Genomic DNA, 19437 nt, shown 5'->3' on the forward strand with positions numbered 1-19437 from the left:
ACTGAGCAAATTTGCGACAAACCCTTACAACCTGAGGAATGTGATTTCAAGATTGGAAATGGAACGTGATTAGAGTGAAATGGGTGAAGCCTTCAGTGATAAAGTACGTCTCAGAGACGGCACTGGGATGCGAGGAAACATCTCAAAAAAAATTCTGTCTGCTTTAATTGTGCAAAGCCAGCGTGAGAGATGTCGGCGTGAATTACGGCAACAGTAAACCACATGGGCATATTCACAGAAAGGCATAAATTCAGACGCGGATACAGAAACACATACACACTTTACGCATCACCCTCTGCATATGAATTAAATCAAATAGAAGAGCAGGGGCTTCTAAACTTGTTTATATGCAGATGTCCCTGCGTTGGGGTGATGAAAAACAGCAAATACATGGAGAAAACACTTGTGCTATTTTTACCTTCAGACAAATACGATGCGGGATGTACGAAAGCTGTTTGCTCCCAACGGCGACTAATGCTTTCTTTGTTCGTCGCTCTCCCCACACCCATGGCCTTTCATTACATAGATTTATAGGCAGGACAAATACATAAAAAGGAACTCATCTCAAGTCTGTAATATACATACTATTGTTCTGTGTAGCATGTTGTGGATCAGGCTGCTGCTGTATGATTGCTCTGTCTGGATGGAATACGAGGTTAATCTTCTTGTGAGAGGTTTAGTAACAGGTTGTGCTGGCAATGAAAACCACTTGGCACTCTACCACTACAGGTTTTATGCTTTCATTACACTCTCTCTCTCTCTCTCTCTCTCTCTCTCTCTCTCTCTCTCTCTCTCTCTCTATCTATCTGTCATCTCTATCGCTCTCTGCTACTCTCTTTATCCTGCTCTCTCTCTCTCTCTCTCTCTCTCTCTCCTCTCTCTCTGTCTCTCAACTCACTCTCTCTTCTCTCTTCTCTCTCTCTCTCTCTCTCTCTCTATCTGTCACTCTGTCTATCTCTCCTCCATCTCTCTCTTCTCTATCTCCTGCTCTCCCTCTATTCTCTCTCATCTCTCTCTCTCTTATCTCTCTCTCTCTCTCTCCTCTCTCTCTCTCTCTCTCTCTCAATCTCTCTCTCTCTCTCCTATATCTCTCTTCTCTATGCTGTCTCTATTATCTATCTCTCTCTCTCTCTATCTCTGCACTTATCTCTCTCTCTCTGACTGTCTCTCACTCCTTTCTCTTTCACTCACTCTCTCTCTCATCTCTCACTCTCTCATCTCCTCTGCACTCTCTCACTTCACTCTCTCTCTATCTAGTCTCTCTCTTCTCACATCACTCTCTCTCCTGCTCTCTCTCTCTCTCTCCTCTCTCTCTCGCTTCACTCTCTCTCTTCACTCACTTTCTCCTTCTCACTCTCTCACTCCTCTCTGTCTCTCTCTCTCTGTCTGTCTGTCTCTCACTCTCTCCTCTCTCTCTCCTCTCACTCACTCTCTCTGTCTCTCTCTCTCTCTCTCTCTCACTCTCTCTCTCTACTCTCTCAGTTCTCTCACTCTCTCTCTCTCTCTCTGTCACTCTCTCTCTCTCACTCACTCTATCTGTCTGGTCTCTCACTCACTCTCTCTCCACTCTCTCTCACTCCACTCTCTCGTTCTCTCTCTCTTCTCTCTCACTCTCACTCTCTCTCTCTCTCTCTCAACTCTCACTCTCACTCTCTCTCTATCTGTCTCTCTCTGTCTCACTCACTCTCTCTCACTGTCTCTCTCTCTCTCTCTCTCTCTCTCTCTCTCTCTCTCTCTCTATCTCTCTCTCTCTCTCTCTCTCTCTCTCTCTCTCTCTCTCTCTCTCTCTCTCTCTGTATGTCTCAGTCCAGCCTCGACTCATATGTAGTCAATCAGCAATGTCCGATCTAATTTTCTTTATCCCAGTGAAAGAGGAAACAGAGTCTAGTGTTTCTCGCACAGCGTAATCCAGGCCGCTGTGTCTCTCTTGCTCTCTTGTTAAGTGGGCGAATTGGCTGTAGCGATGAGCCGTGTGTGTTAGACTCTGTTAATTACGGGATGCTGTGGGGAGATCTCCCTATCTGGCCTGGTGAAACGTGGCAACATATCACCTTCGTGGGAATGCAGCAGCTGCTCGCTGTGGGAGCCAAACCTGGCAACCCGGAACACACCGTGCTACATGACTGCAGATGCTGCAAGATTAGACTGTAGAGAAAGAGTTGCTGCACAATTTACAGCATGATTGAGTGATTTGGGCTGAGGCCGGTTACCTGAAAATGACAAAACATACACACACTTATATACCGTTCACGTATGGTAACTGGTAACATTTCTGTCTCTCTTTATCCCCACGATACACACTAATACACAAACATGTTTTTCCCTCTCTCTCCAGCTGGTAGCAGTATATGAAGAGCAGGATCCTCACAATGGAGGTGACGGTACCAGTGCCAGCTCCACCGGTACGCAGAGTCCCGAGCCCTTCACCAGCGACATGAGTTCGGCGTCGTCCTTTCAGCCCTACCAGACCAACAGTGAGATCGAGGTCACACCGTCCGCTCTGCGATCCAGTGAGTTCAATGAAAATATTGCATCACCACTAATAGTTCACTGTTAATGGAACACACCACAAAAAAGAATCCATGAAATACTCATTTTAATAACATAGCTTTTCATATATTGCATGCAATTTACATCACTAGAATATCAGGGTGCTACATTGGGATTTCTACCTTCTAGGAAAAAGCAATTTACAAATGTTGAGAAGTACAGTATAATATAGAAATAACTATACGGCCTGTGCTGTGGGTAATCTATGCCACCAGCAGGAATTCAAAATGGAAAGTTTAAAAGGTTAGGGACATGAAAGCTGACATCTAAAAGCCAAAAAGCTACAGAAAAATGCACATATTCAGCTATTTATTCATGTCAATGATATGAAGACCCGAGAAGCTAAACCACAGCATACAATTTGACCAAGGTTGGGTTATTGCATTGAATCTCCCAGGCTGTCAGAATGTGGGATAGAAAAACCGAGGGATTACAGATTACCAATACATGTGTGAGTCATGGGACTTTTCTTTATGAGCTGTGGTTTGTTTGTTGTGGACCTGAATGAAACAGTACCGAAATTGAACAAAAAGTAAACTTCTACTCTTTAACAAACTGGCCAGCGTCTGTTTTACTTGACATGCTTCAGATATTGTGTGGAGTCGAGTGTCCTTCCAAACTACGCGGTGTGTCCAGGGAATGGCCGTGTTCTCACTTAGACAGACAGGTAGAAACCGAGACAACGGAAGGAATTGAGACACAGTTGGATACTCAGTCATGCGTGAGCAAGAGCACACATGCCAGAGCAAGGTGGACCTGCACACACTCACACACAGGCAAAAAATAGCACACAAGTCAGTGACTCAGATATTGCTCATGTCCACATATTCACGTCCCATGAAGTGGAACCAGTGAGCGGATGCAGAGCTGTCTTAAACTTCAAAGGACATCTAAGACATTCAAACCACAACTCACACATGGGCATGGACTCACACACACACACACACACACACACACACACACACACACACACACACACGTACGTGAATGAACAGTAGACTTTACTCCGCTGCCCTGACTTAAACTTCTCTCAACCTGCCTGTTAGACTGTGGAGATTTATGGAAATTGTTCCAGACAATGGAGCAAACTGAAAGTCAACCAGTTGCACAGTGTGAGAGGCAGGTTGGTTTGAAGCTATCTGACCTCCTGTCAACTTGCTTCAAGCAAACCAACATTTGAAGCACTTGGTTTCTGAGAGATATGTTAGTCTTTCATCTCTGCAGTACTGAGTATTTTATAAAGCCCCTTTCACACATGCACCACAACCCTGAAATTATTTAGACATTACCCGTGCGTCAGAACGCAATTGTCCAAATCATTTGGACCTGACATCAAACAGACTTTACCCTGCCAGTTCCTTGTACCAAGTGACAACAAGAAGAAAACAAACATCCAAGGGTAAAGAAGAGGGGTCATTGACACAGAATGCCAATGAAAATGTTCAACTGGAGAGATTCAAGAATTTTGGTTGTGTAAGGGCCGACGCCGGAATCGTTAGACAAATTCTAGGAACAGCAATATTTTATTGTTTATGACCAAATAACAAGCAGGCTTTGTATTTGTGGTGAAACATCATTTCTGTTTGGTCTTGCTACTTGGTAAATACAACAGGACAGATACCTTCACACCATCACTACATTTTCATGGTTAGTTTAAAATCACAGAATGTGTAATATGTGTAATATACGCAGTGGTGGAAGAAGTACTCAGATCTTTTAATTGTAAAAGTCCTGCATTCAAAACCTAGTTAAGTAAAGTACAAAGTATTGGCATCTAAATATCCTTAAAGTACCAAAACTAAAAGTACTCGTTATGCGTAATTGAATTACTGGATTATGACTATCGAAACATTAATTATATGTCAATGTTTATTTATTAGGTGATTTATATCTGTAAGTAACTAAAGTTATGAAATAAATGTTGAGGAGTTAAAACTACAACATTGGCTTTCAAAATGTAGTAGAGCATCATAAAATGGAAATACTCAGATAAAGTACAAGTCAAAATTGTGCTTAAGTACCGTATGGTACTTGAGTAAATGTACTTCATTGCATTCCACCACTGAATATATGGTGATTTAATGTGAGAAAGTAAGACGTCTATCAGTGTTCTCCCTGATCTGATCCATCTGGATTCTGCCAAATCAAAAGTATGAATTTAAGTAATTGACTAAACAATTAGTAAAGCAATGACTTAATAGTTGAATAAGTGTCTGATCTGTAGCTCACATTGTGACTTGATCTTTTTGCCACATGTATTTTCATTCTGATACCACAATGGAGGGCTTAGGAGAACTCTGGCCCACCCACCCACACAAACACACAATGCCCTGTAAATTGTAGGTTTAGCATTCAAGAAATATAATGACGATATTGCAGAAAAGCAGAATAATTGATTGCTTCCTACACAATGCGTGGCACACGGTGATGGGTACGTTTATAGCAATTTGAGGATAGTTAAGAAGATAATTAGGAAAGAACAGCTGAACAGGTAAAGCCAATGATATGTTTTGTTTTGTGATAGTTTTACATAAGTGCAGTATTATCAACACGATGCAAGTGAAACTGCATTGTTTACAAGATATGTTTTTCTTTGGAGCCTCTTCCTCACTTACAAGTTCCTAATTCCACTCCACTCCAAAAGTACCTCAGAAAGATGTATATGTGTGTAGTGCATAACAATTTTAAGAGACGGAGAGACCTACAGACTGACTGGCAACACATACTCAGACAGATGAACAAGACAGACAGGCGATGGTCCCTCCAAATTACTGGCAGCAATATTGCATATCAGACATCAAAGTGTTGCAGCGGCGCCCTTGGCAGCTGTGCTCTGAGGCAGAGAATTATGGCTGTTTAAAATCATCATCTTTTGGAGCCATATTGATTGTTTTTCCCCCCTCCTACAACTCCCAAAGTCCCAAACTCTCCCTCTCGCTTCCTTTCTGTCCTCCACCCCTCCCTTTGCCTCCGCCTTGGGAGCCCATTTTAGATTTCCGTGCTAACATGTGCCGTGCAGGTCAAACTGCTAATAATTGGATTGGAGATGAGATGTAAATTACAATAATGAATGCAATTTTCCCATAATTATACGGACGGCGGAGCTGCTTCTGCCTCTACTCACCACTAAATCCTAATCTTTCCGAAGTAAGAGAACATTTCTGAAACTTTGAATTAACAGTGGATCTTAATGGTGCTTGTAGCTTTGAAATGGAATGTTCCGTTCTTTGTTGCTCAGAGACTTTTACAGGGGTCCTTAAATTTGACCCAGAGTTGACTTTATATTACTGGCAGTCGTGTTGTGAAAGCTTTCGTATGTTTAAACTGTTTCTTGACAGGCTCTCATGTGTGGACACAGGCTCCTGGGTGACACAAACACTTGCTTGTTGTTTGAATATCTATTTGAGGCTAAAATGAATATTAGACGACAGCCTGCGGACAAACAGAGAGGAACAAATTGAAAAGATGTCCAGTGTTTATGAGGTAATCGACACAGTAATAGTTGCTCCAAATGGCCATATTGGAAGGTATCATTTCAAAATGCACATTTTCAGACAGTCTGATAGTGTGATGAACTCGGTTATTCCCGTGCAAAGTGACAGACAAAGCTCACCTGCAAACAGCTGGCAATCATGGTGTGCAGTGGGTGTGAATGTTGGATCGATGTTTTTAGAAAGTTACAAGTAAGTGTCTAAAGTATCATGTTATCTACAGCATTGAACCGAGGCTTTTGATGACATCATATGTTTACAGCCCGAAGGACATTCCCAAGTACCAGATTACATGACTCTGGCATTGATATGTCTTCCTTGAATTTGACTTTCATAGATTACTACTTTTATGTGATTGTTCTTTCCCTGTTGGGGGTTTGTTCTTAGGTTTTTATATGCTCAATGGCAATTGCTCAGGATACACAATCAGAAAATGGGAGAAGCTCAAGTGCTATTGACAGAGGTTAAAATACACTGACATTGATGTGGAGTGGCTTTAAAACACTTAACAGAAGATCACAGTGATTGCAACGATACTTACATGATTGACCCCCTGCCCATGAACAGATCAAACTAAAATATCTACATTCAACTTGTTATTTTGAGAGTTACACTGTGACCACTTTTGAATCAACCCCTGTCAAGGCTCTCCCTTCCCTAAAAAAGACAAATGTGGTGATCAATTGTCCACTCCTCCACTGACCTGCTCCGGCTGTCCCTGAATCTCCGCTCCCTTGGTCCTTGAAGCCCTTCGGTGACAGGGTTGCTGGGAGGCCATTAGAGAGATTGCCTGTGGGGGGAGAGTGTGGACACCTTCGAAGAGGAGGGCCTTCATCTAATCAATTTGGCTTAGTGGTCTGCCACTGAGGAGGCTCCCTGCAGCCAGCCAAGGCCATATAAAAGTCACTACAGAAGAGGAGAGACACAGTGACGCACGGACAACACACGACATAGGTGTACATTGTGACTGACATGTTGGTCTGCACACCCAACAGTTTTAAAGCACAAACTGCTCAATTAAGAAATTCAAATTCTCAAACTTACAATAATTAATATCTGAGATAGTTGTATTCTTTCAGCACTTTTTTAAAGATCTCAATCTATTTCATCTTTATCTATTCAAGGCTTAAAAAGTGCACTGCCCTTCCCATTGTGGGCTCTCCCATGGGTTTGGGTGACTTCCAAAGGCAGTGATTGTCAATTATAGATAAACTACCAGTTTTAGGTTTGGAACCAAATGCAGCTAAGTCTGATCGCAGGCACTGATACTTATCATTCTCATCTGCACTCTCTCTCTAACTCTCTCTGGTACAGAACTACCTCTTCAATCTCTCACTTCAGCAGTGAGCAGGTGATGCAGTGTGATCTAAGGGCTTAGATATCTGAAGAATCACAGGGTTGATAACGGTGGCAGTGTGCATCCGCTGATTGGTCCTGTCTGATGGTTAACCCATCTCACGTCAGCTCTGTCTGTCTCCTTCTTCTGCCCTACCCTAAAGTTCTTAGAATATTGGGAATATTATGTTTTCAAATGGTCTGTCCGTACATCAGTCCGTACGTCTATCCGTAACTCTGTCTGTATGTCTCATTCTCCTGAACGTGATCGCTCAGGAATTACTTCAGGGAATTTCTTAAAATTTGGCACAAACGTCCACTTAGACTCAAAGATGAACTAATTAGATTGTGGGGGTCAAAGGTCTATGTGATCTTACGTCCGTCCTATTCTTTGTGAACGCGATATCCCAGGAACACATTGAGGGAATTTCATCAGATTTGGGACAAAAGTTCCCTGGATTCAAGGATGAACTAATTAGAATCTTGGGAGTCAAAGATCTACTTGTGTGATGTCACAAGTGATGACATTTGGGAAATAAATTAATGTAAACTGCAACTTGACTGGTTGGTGGAGAAATAAGACTGCGAGGCGTAATCCCTGCTACCCTTGAACACTCTCTAACAGGACCTTGAACCTGTGCTGGTCTGTGCATGCTGGATTAACCTGTTATTGGGCCCCAAGGCAAAAATTTACCTTAACCCCCTTCAATGGACTGTTTGCTAATGAACTTCAAGGTGTAAAAGTGCATAGCAGAAAAATAAGCATTGAAGTACTTACATGTTTCCCTTTCACCAGTTATGTAAAACTGGTGTCTGCAAAAACATAGGATGAATGTAAGAAACACATTCCCTCACTGAGTATTATCATTACAGGCTCGTTTCCACTGCATGGTATGTCCGGCAAAAGACGTTTAAGCGGTGTACAGTAGGTACAGCAAACAGCTGATCGCCCAGCCTACACTGAGGGAGTACTATCTGCAGTGGAAAACGAAATATAGAAAAGCACCTGGTACCAAAAGAGAGTCAAGTTGTGCAGAGCCATACCATGCAGTGGAAACACAGCCATAGATATACTCAACTCTTCTTCAACAACCGTCCACAACCACTCCGACTGTGCATCACACCTCTCAAAGTAGCTTCAGAGTTGAGTACACACTCAGCAGTGAAGATGTTGGGATAGCAATCCCACCATTAGCAAGCTGAAAGCACTTTTAAAGCCACCGGCCCTCGTGAGACTCTGAACTGCCTTCCTCTACCTGAGTTAGTGGAGAGGCTATTAGTTATGTCAACTCTTAATCATACTCACGCTTGTAGAGGGAGAGAAAGGGAGTGCCCAGGGTGGGTTTTTAAACTGCTGTGGAGTACGGGTTCTGTTCACAGTCACTGGGAATATTAGTCATAAAAACACTCATACTATCATAATAACATGCAGGGCATATTATAGCTAATTATTGCAATGGCTGGTACTGTTAAATGGTGAAGACACTGTTTTTGTAATGAAGTGTGAAGTGCTTGGAGTGGTAAAAGTCTCCACTCAGCACCACTGGGAATGTGCTACCAGTATTATTCCTATTATTACTTCTGCCAGGATCCCAATAAAGCAATAGCTAGACAGCTGAATCATGTGGAGTTGTGTGAGTGTGTGAGTGTGTGTGTGTGTGTGTGTGTGTGTGTGTGTGTGTGTGTGTGTGTGTGAGAGAGAGAGAGAGAAGAGAGATTGTGTGTGTGAGTTTGTTGACTGCTTTATTACTTCCTGAGCTGGGCTGAGATCAGTTCTGCAGGTCTCTTGTGTCACACTTAAAGCAACACAGGAGCAGTGAGGTCTTGATTGGAAAACAAAGTTACTTGCACTTTCTGACATGCAGAAATAGACTCAAATGGTGATTGGCCATAACCCCGTGACAGGGAGCATGGGAAAGGAGCCATAGTTTGTTTGCACTGACTCTGGTGTCATCTCAGACACTCACCAGAAGGACATTTATCAGGAATCATGTGTCTGCCTGTCGCTATCTGAGATATGGCATCCTCGTCCACATCTGAATTCTCAGAGAGTTGACATACATCTTGTTCACAGTGGCACCACTTGAAGTAATAATCTTGGGGATGAGACTTTGCAGAGACAGGAAGTATGTGCATGAAATGTGTCTTTCTCAAATGCTGAGTTTAAGGAGTTGCTAATTGATCCCATACTGAAGGTATACATTCAACAGAAACACAATCTTATATTTTTCTCCCTTTTTCAATCCCAAGTTGTTTGCTTGCTTTTCTGGCCTCCCTCCATCTAAACAAGGACAGCAATCAAGAGAAACTTGTTTGCCGTCTCAGTCAGCATTTTTACAGACATACTTCTTTTATCCAAAGTGCAATTATATCATTTCAAACAAACAAATATGGAGTTCACTGCACATCAGGAGTTCCAAAAATGCAGATCGTTCAAACAAAGGAAACACATAGGGGGAACAAAGGAACAATAGTTCAGGCTTAATCTTAGAACACATCACTGAAACATTTATAATGATTATATAATTAGCATAACTACTGTTGCATTTCTGTCTATTCAAATTAAAAATGTTTCATTGAATTGATTGAACTATAAATCTACAGCCATGCTAAAGCAAGAATTATTTTTTAACTTAAAATGTGTGTCTCTCTGTATCCCTCATTAGTCGGTGAGAACCTCTGTGGTTCGTTTATATTGTGTATGACATGTCAAAAGAGGGTCAAATTGGCCAAGGGCAATGCCTTGTGGTCTTAGAACGATAAGTCCTCAAAGGGTTGGGAGTGTTAAGCATCTCTTTGTGTCCAGACTCTTCGTCCCAGTGGACCTGAAAACAACCCCTCGACTCCTCCACCCTCTTCATTAGTCCCTTTGTAAGAGGCCCCCACCATCTCTCGCTCCTGCACCCATCTGTTTCATTGTCTTCCTCAGGGAGGTCACCTGTGAAGTTTGTCTGCTTCAAAGCACATGTGAGAGAAGCACTTAGAGGCATGTGCAGGCACATGCTGGCAGCCACATGTGGCCTGAAACACACCTATGTTGACACACACCTAATGCAGGCAAACAGAGGTTCATTCACACACGCAGATGCCTACATGTACACAACATGGTAACGTTGTTGTGCACACACGAGACAGTACATGTGCATGTTTTCACAAATGTGGACATGTTGCAGAAACGTTCCAATCATAACAAGTAATATCTCATCCCCCCTACTCTCGTTCTTCCTGTTTTTCATCAGATCCAAAAGATACAATCCACCCCAAAGCTCTGTGAAAATCCCAGAACACTCCCGTACCACATTCCCATCTTCCCGCAAACATGATCACGTTCAGAGTACTTACTTTGGCTCACAATCACAGCTTTGATCAAAGCAAAACATTTCCGCATACTCTGCTTGATTTATAGTTTTTTTTTCTCATCGAATGGTTTTCGTCAGCCATTTGAACATTAAGGGCAAATTAATTTGACAGTGTGCAGCAACGACTGGACAGACTTCCTTTATGCTACCCATGCACATGTTTAGAAACCACATGTTATGTTACATTGGACGGAAGTTCTGTGTCTGGAATGTCTGGACATGAGGAAAAAGCTGCTCCTTATCTTTTAGAATAGATTTGAACTCTAAATCATTAATATTTGTTGAGATGCTTTCATTCGCCTACAGGAAGCACCAGAAACACATGAATGAAAAGAGAAAATCCTGCACCACTGCAGCAAACTCTCTTATTATCAGATCTTGTGTGAAGAGTCTTTCTTGCATTTTCTTTTGTAATGGCATCACATTTTATATTAATAGTAATAACACTGTCGATCTCCATAAGGAAAGTCTCCTTTCATTGTCAACTATCTACTGCACATGGACTTGTAGCACTCGGCTACAGAAAAAACACCCTGGAGCGGTTTGGCTTTTGGTTTCTTATTCTGCAGAAAGATGCAGGTTGACTTGAGGGGTTGAATTTCCTGCCCACTTCCTAAAGCGTGCTGCCTCAAATTTCCTTTGTCATGTGGAATTTAGTCAAGTAGCTGAGATCAAACCCAACCACAACTAGCGGACTCAAAGTATCTCCCTAGTGTGGCTTGGGAATAGTGTCAGGGAGTATAGCTGAAGGCTACAGCTTTTGACTGCAGATCAGGAGGTCCTCAGCTCAAATCTAAGAGCCCCCCTTATTTTAGGGTTAGGGTGATGACATGATCCACGCTTCAGATGGAGACTGGGTTCAATGTGTCAGCAATGTGTCAGCAAGCTCACACCTCGCTTAAAAGTCATAGATTCATACACCAGTTGCATTGTTTTACCTTAAACCTTGCCGAACCTAGATCTTTGTACCTTGAAACAGATATCACTGCTGCCATCTTGCCAGCAGTTCCAACACTGTAAAGAATGGGATAAACCTGTTTCAAAGTCTTCTTTTAGAAAGCTTTGTGTGAAGCAAGGATATCCTGACAGGATGTAGTTTTATAAAGGATTAATGCGTTTCATTGTTTGATGTTAATGTCCACACGTTATAAACTGTGGGACTGAAGTTTTTGAAATGGCTTAATCTCTAATGATATCCTCTGATTCATCAGCCGACCACTGAAACAAGCTCACTGTTAGTTTACACGTATAGCGATGACTGCTTAAGACAAACACACCTAACCTTTGTGAGATTTTGAACTAAGACAAACTTGGTGGTTCAAGATAAATAAAAAGTCCATAGGACGAGAAGGTAAATGTTTCAAGAAATTAAAAAGGCACAATTTGTGAGAGCCATATGCAATCTTCAACGTTTTTTTCAAAGAGTGTCCAGACAACTGCAAAAGTTTTGATAAAGAAAAGTTCATGCTATTCAGCACATGAGGGCTGAGGGCTGAAGTACTTTAAGTGCTATTGCAATTGCTGGAAAGTTACTTGGATATTTCATCACTTTATACACCTTACTGTGGGGTCAAGTTGTGCCATCGCTGTGAGCAATTGAAAGTTCCAAGTTCCATCCAAACTGCAAGAAACTTGAGCTTGCATTGACAGCATCACTCTTTTTCCTGTTTTGACATAAAAAGAAATCTCCTTTTGGTACCGTGACACAATGCAGCTAATTATCTGTGAACTCCACCATTGTTATTTAAATATACACATTTAAAAAGCAGCATAGATTGACTGTTGTAATACTTTTTTGATGATTAAGTGCTACATATAGCACTTTTTAAGCGCTTAGCCACCCTATGATTTTCATATAATTCCTATAAAACCATCACTTTCTCCCACTTTCCGATTATTTCGGGAGAAACTGGTATTATCAGCATTGTCAGTGAGACCAAAAGAAAAGTCTCCCGACACACTATGCCACCGTGTTGCCCAATTACTATGTTATTTCTAAGGGTGCTTTATTCACCAACGAAAAGTTAGATTTCCGAACCCCCTGCTTCCGTCTCATCATCCCCTGCCTCGAATCTCCATGAATACCTCATGTGCTTTCATAACACTGCGTGACTGATCAGAGCGATGCATATCCAAAGCACAGTCTGCACATCACAATACCATCTGTTTCTTAGCATCCTCCATTCACTTTTTAGAAAACTGTCCTAATAAAAGTTCTTCCCATAGTGCCGAGCAGCATGGAGTTCTTTTCGTCTTTTTTCTCTTCTCTGTTGCTCTGCTCTGCGTTATGGAAAGAAAGCCTCTCTGATATGCTTTGACTTGTTGCATGTATACTACTCTAACCTCATACATGCTGTTTGTGTGTGTGTATCTAAGGCAAAATGGATTCCTGCGTGTGTGAGCTGTTTCAAGATTAGCATATGTGCTCAGTGACGGCTCCCAGCAGGAAGATTTTAACCAGAAATGCCTCCGTCCATTGAACAACGCAGGCCTTACACCAGTGCCCGTATCACTCCTCCAGCAGCACTCCTCTCATCTCACACACCAAATAGCTCTCTGTGTTTCCCAATAAATCATCAAAGGGTCCAGAAAAAGTTGGGGAGTCTGGTGAAAGTTTGCATTTGTCATCTTTGTTGAAAAGAGCAGCTGAAGTGAGGATGTTTTTGTTCAGAGGAAGAAGTTGTTCTCGTGGCTGAAATGTTTGCGATATGGATTTTGCGTACGTGCTGTCTGGAAACTGCAGTGGAATGAGCTCCATGCGTCAGATGCTGTCTGACCTGCCAGAAACTAAAATTCATTCACTCACTCATCAGCCTCCAGTTTCTGCTCACACATCGTCTCCCTGTGACAAATACATTTGTGACAATGTAGGCTTATTTAGACATAGAGAAGGAAAAGGCTTCGTGCCATAAAGTGATTCTGCAGCTCTTTTTGCAAACACTGCACGCTTACCCACTCTGGAAAACAGAGCAGCTCCAGTAAGGAACCCCAATCTTCCCTTCTCCGGGCCACATCCTCCAGCTCTGACTGGTCCTGAGGCGTTCCTAGGCCAGTGAGGAGATATAATCTCTCCACAGAGTCCTGGGTCTTCCCCGGGGTCTCCTACCAGCTGGACGTGCCTGGAACACCTCCCTAGGGAGGCGCCCAGGTGGCATCCTTACCAGATGCCCGAACCACCTCAACTGGCTCCTTTCAACGTAAAGGAGCAGTGGCTCTACTCCGAGTCTCTCACGGATGGCTGAGCTTCTCACCCTATCTCTAAGAGAGACGCCAGCCACCCGTCTGAGAAAATCCATTTCGGCCGCTTGTACCCGTGATCTCGTTCTTTCGTAACACACCCGGATATCCAAAATTGTTGGTTTTGACAAGGAAGAAGAATCTGCCAAATAAAAAGGACAATATCTCTGCTGCTTTAATTTTAATAAATGTTTTAAAGTGTCCATTGCGAATCTGACAATGTTATAGGAGTGCAGTGCTAAGTCTGTCATAATGCATGATTTAAACACACTCACACAGATCAAGACTCTGCTAAGTACATGTGTAAAACAAGCGTACACACACTACAGTTCAAGGCCAATACACACAGATTTGTATTGTAGCTACTGAGGTGCAACATGGTGTGATTGTTGTGTTCAGCATTTACCCTCCAATTGTTTCTATTTTATCTGGGTACAAAAACTCTTAAAAATCCAATGGGACACTCAGGAGCACCAATGGAAGCCACATTAATGAAATTGTTCAGGGTCGTTTGGTAGTTTTTTTTTTTTAAAGCAAAGTGAAGCAGGTTTCATTTCATCTTGTACCAAGTGACACCCTCAAGTCCTCAAGACACACCCCTGGAGTTGACTGACGTAATCACCCACCCTGAAATGACATTTCATGGGTGAGAAGAGGTTTGGGAGAAGTCCTTATTTATCTCAGCAGTGTCAGGTTTTTTGATATTTACTGTAGAAGTCAAAATGTGTTTGGCCAAACTAAAATGTATCAAGCTTGGTAGCTTCGGCCGAGCCTCTAGCTTCTGCCACTCTTGGCTGGCTCATGACATTTTCAAAGCGGTGTTTTTAATCATGAGCGACTTGGCCACATATCAGGCTGAGTGAGATTTATGGCCCCTTTTCTCTGAGAGCCTGTACCTCCAGACCGGCCTTAATGGAGAAACACACAAAATGGTGTTTACATGGAAGGTGCTGCCGCGGACCAATTTCTGGGCCGACTGAGGGTTGTTTGGTTTGCTGATTAGCAACTCCTTGGGGGTCTGGGTGTGGAGGGGGGTCGCCATGAGTCTGGTCTAAGTCGTGATAGGGTTGGGGAGTTGTAATGTGATAACCCTAACCCTACATTGTTTTATTTCGGCGGATGGATAAGGCATAACACACTAAGAGGAATTTATTATGCTGCAATTGAAAAATGCACTGAATGTAAAAATAAAGGAAGCTACACAACAGGGAATGTAATCTTAGTATATTTAGATGTTAACCGGGCGTGAGTTTGAACCAGTGTTCACAAACCTTTACGGGCAAGAGCAACTTCCCGAGCCCAGAGATCAAGCATGACCACCTCACCCACAATGTTATATTGTTCAGAGAAATGAGAGGCTTTGGAAGCATGTGTTTGTTCTCACTCATATGTGCCTGTATGCAAACACAAAATAAACACTAGCTGTGTCGCTCTCTGGGGTCTCAGCATGAGCAGAGGCTCGACCTAGATGAGTCAGGTTTGATTTGGGGAGTGAACTCCACTCCTCCCCTCCTCTTTTAAAATCTTCATTGTCTGGGGAAGCAGTCTGAGAGCAGCACACACACACACACACACACACACACACACACACACACACACACACACACACACACACACACACACACACACACACACACACACACACACACACACACACATTTGTGTTATTGTTGTTGAAGTGTCTAGGTGCTGGAGGCCTCATCTCTCAGGACTTGAGGAAGTCTGACATCCTCTCCTCTTTTTCTCCAGTAAATAGTCTGTATTGTCTTTCCGTAAGGAGAAAGATATCAGTCTCTGTCTCGCTCTATTTCTTGCTTAAAATGAAAACAGGACAGTTGGCTTAGCAACCCTGTGGGAATACAGCTCTCTCCTGCTGCAGTGTTTAACTCAGAGACTGTGGTTCATACCCGACACCAAACTAATATGATTGACATATGAAGTTTGTCATTGAGGAGGGGACTGATTAGTGTTAGGGTTAGAACTTCATGGGTGCATGTTTACATCCCTATTTAATGACAAATAAGTCCAATTAAAGATTATAATGCACAATTTACAGATAAGGAATGTTATAGATTGGACCACATCTCTCCTGTGCCATTGTGAGTTATTTCTGTTTGACACTTCATGCCAAGTAAGGCGCAAGAAGATTGAAGAGATCGCTATAATGGCAGAGGCTTAGTCTTAAACGGTTCATTTTTGAAGAGATTACCCTGATATAAAGTTCTGGTACAGAGATGTATTAGTTCTATCAATCATCAAAATAGGTGGAGATTCTTTCCTACAGAGGCTGCACAGCCAGTCAAGTCATATTTTAAGCCAGTTTGCAAGAAGTTGCTGTGTGAAGAGCTTCACCTTTAGAACCTGTAAACAGCTTGTTTCTATACAATGTCCTTTTGTGCATGAACCAAATGGAAAGTTGACAAACTAGCAACATAAGATTGATTTTAAATAACCTTAAGACACAAGATGATGGACTCTTTTTTTTCTCAATACATATTTGTAGCATTTGAATACTGTTTGCTAATGCAAGTATATTAACTTATCTGGTCTTTGAGGTTTGGGTATAGAATGAAAATGAAAGAGGGGGGATTGCCAGTCACCATGTTTTAGTCAGAAGAAGATTTAATATGTTTACATCTTCCACAGAGGATTTGCTTAAAGAAGAGGCCACACAAATGTAAAAAGATTTGTATGCAACACACACACACACACACACACACACACACACACACACACACACTCACACACACACACACACACACACACACACACACACACACACACACACAATGTATAGACAGTAGGGTACTTAACTCTAAAGCCAGTAGGGTTTTTGTTTTCATAACTGCCTCTTTGCTTTAAAGTGCTTTTCCATCCATCCATCTATTGGAGTTCATCTTCCGCTCTTGATAAAGGTCAACATTTGATGTTTATTCAAAGTTTGTCTTGTTTTAGCATCTGACGTTACATCAGATTAGCGTTTGCTAAACACTTCACAGAAGCACTGAGTGGTGTTCTCAACCCTGTTTGGCCTTCGGTTGACCAGCGTCCTATTTAAATCTTCTACATTTTTCATCTCCTTCTCCACAGTCCTGGTTCCCACCACTCCAAAACTGTCTTGCTCCTCCTAAAAAGGGAATTTTTTCTCATCCCCCCGTGGATGATTCAGGTCAGGGTGTATTCAGTAGAAATCCCCTTCGCCGCACACAAGGGACATCAATATGTAGTCAGTGGTTGGAGAAGAGAGTAAAAATGGCTCAGTGCCATAATTTATTCAGACATTGAACTGGCCCAGGCTTAAAGTATTCAAAGTAGCCCAGGAAAAAACAGCTTTTAGACATTTCATGAAGCCATGGTTGCTTGGCATTTATATTTAAATCAGTTCGAAGTGAAAGCATGGACTCGCCGTACGCCAGGGCCAGAGGGCCTCCAGAGAAAATACCCAGTTCAGCCACAAGACAGCCTTCATCCCTGCTCTGCTGATAGTGTCTGTATTCTAACTGTATGCACATATTTTATATTTAAATAGTAGTGAAGACCCAGATTTAATTATTCCATAACCTCTCACCCACATATTAACGTACGGGAAAATTCCATTCTTGGATACATTATAGCATATGTGATGGTCACTCCAGAAGTTATGCGCTAATATTGTATTGTACCTTCTTTTCCTAAACCCACCTTTCATATTATGATTAAAGGGTTAATCCACATCAAGGCACTTCTGTCAAACTGACCTAATGACACCCCCCAATGAGTAATGTCATAATAGGTGTTTTTAACCCCTGCTGCAACACAATGCATGTTAAAATAGAGCTGGGTTAATAAACCATGTGTAGCGGCACAAACGGACTTCTTATTCTTCTACGAGCATGTTCTATGTTTTTAGAATTTTACTATGAAATATACATCTGGCTTTTTGCAAAAAGACTGCTTTGGCACATTCTTCTTTTTTGATCATTTTGTTCATGTTTATTTGTATATCTCCTTATATACTCTCATACATTCTTCAGACATCATCACATTGTTGGTCTAAATAATCATTTAAAAACTATATAAAATAATCCCTTGTAGAAGTAAGGATTTTATTTGAAGGGTTTTGCACATTTTTCTAACCCTCTGAAGTAATTGGTAATCATAAAAATAGAAATATGGGAGAACAAGCACAAACAGGAATACAGATACAGTCCCTCCTTAGCGTGTCCTCTCTGTAACCTTATCAGTATGCTGAGACATTAACTCCATTACCTTGAGTTGGCAGCCAGTCAGGAGGAAGGGCCACTCCTTCCTCTCCAGGTATAGCGAGGACCCTCTCTCTTCATTTATGCCATTTCAGTGATTGGATACTTCCACGGCCAATACATTATCGCTGACCCCCATCTCTTTCACCGCGAAGTTGGAAGTTGATTTTGCATCTTTATTAGAGCCACTTGAGGGAAAAGTGGGAAAGTGAAGTGAGGTAGATGTAATTGTACTGCAGGTCGGTGTTGTTTATGACCAACTAGAGAGTTGTTTAGTGTGTGGGCAGCGGGCAGTGGGCAGTGGGCAAGGTTTGTTGAAATGTTTACACCATGCAACTTCTTTTAAACTGCAGAACATGCTTTTAATAAGTTGTCTAGCTTCATCTCAGGCAACCAGCTAATAAGAAAACACTCCCCTGGACTCAGTGACATTGTACTGTTCATCCCACTACTGACACCAGGCGGTTACATGTGTAAGTTAAGCATGTCACATCAGCTCAGAGGGGAAATCTTTCAGTATTAACAGTATCTAGATGTACACATACATTAGAACAACTTAAAGCACCAAGAAGACCTCAGGGTTCTAAAAGAACAGTGCTGTGTCATTATTTAAAGTGGTCAACAACATGAACCCTTTTCTACTCATGATTGGACCAACATGCCAATTGTTGTGCTGCCATTGACGTTTGCTTTGTATTTTCAAACTGGACTGACAGTTCGTTTTTACCCCAAATGAGTGCCTCAATAGATATTTGGTAAAAAATAGCCCATGCAAATATTCAATCATGTATCATTTAATATCTTTTTCTAAAATAAGCACCTGCATCGTGCACTGAACGCTGAAACTTCCTCACAGTAATGAGTTCACTAAACCTTAGTAAGTTATTCACTAATATTTTTTCATAATGCTGGTGCAGGATCTTTTTGCCAGTGAAGAGGCCCGTGCCCTTAATAAGCACATTTGCTGAACTATCATTGGTGTCATCATTTTGTTCTTGAATCCCCACATCTGTTCAGAGCCAATATTGAATATTGTTTCATTTCCTATCTGGAAAACTTAAAAAATATGCTTTTACATGAGTTTTGACATTGTATTGGTACAATACTCGTGAGAAGACTATCATGTCGAAACTTTGGTAAATCATTAAATCGTTTTTTGCATCATGGCTACGAGTGCGCAACTATTTTTCTTAACACCTGTTTTTTCACCATGGTCAGCACTTC

At 41.9% G+C, this 19437-nt stretch overlaps 1 protein-coding gene across 1 annotated transcript in view; it reads left to right on the forward strand.

Moving 5' to 3' along the window:
* LOC115025632 (partitioning defective 3 homolog) overlaps positions 1–19437 on the forward strand; it is a 313173-nt gene that overhangs the window by 99289 nt on the left and 194447 nt on the right. The window contains exon 3 of the mRNA XM_029458033.1: positions 2336–2510. Coding sequence (XP_029313893.1) covers positions 2336–2510 — 175 coding nt within the window. The remainder of the gene's footprint in view (positions 1–2335; positions 2511–19437) is intronic.

The sequence above is a fragment of the Cottoperca gobio genome, chromosome 20, assembly GCF_900634415.1.
Source record: "Cottoperca gobio chromosome 20, fCotGob3.1, whole genome shotgun sequence".
Classification (NCBI taxonomy): Eukaryota; Metazoa; Chordata; class Actinopteri; order Perciformes; family Bovichtidae; genus Cottoperca; species Cottoperca gobio.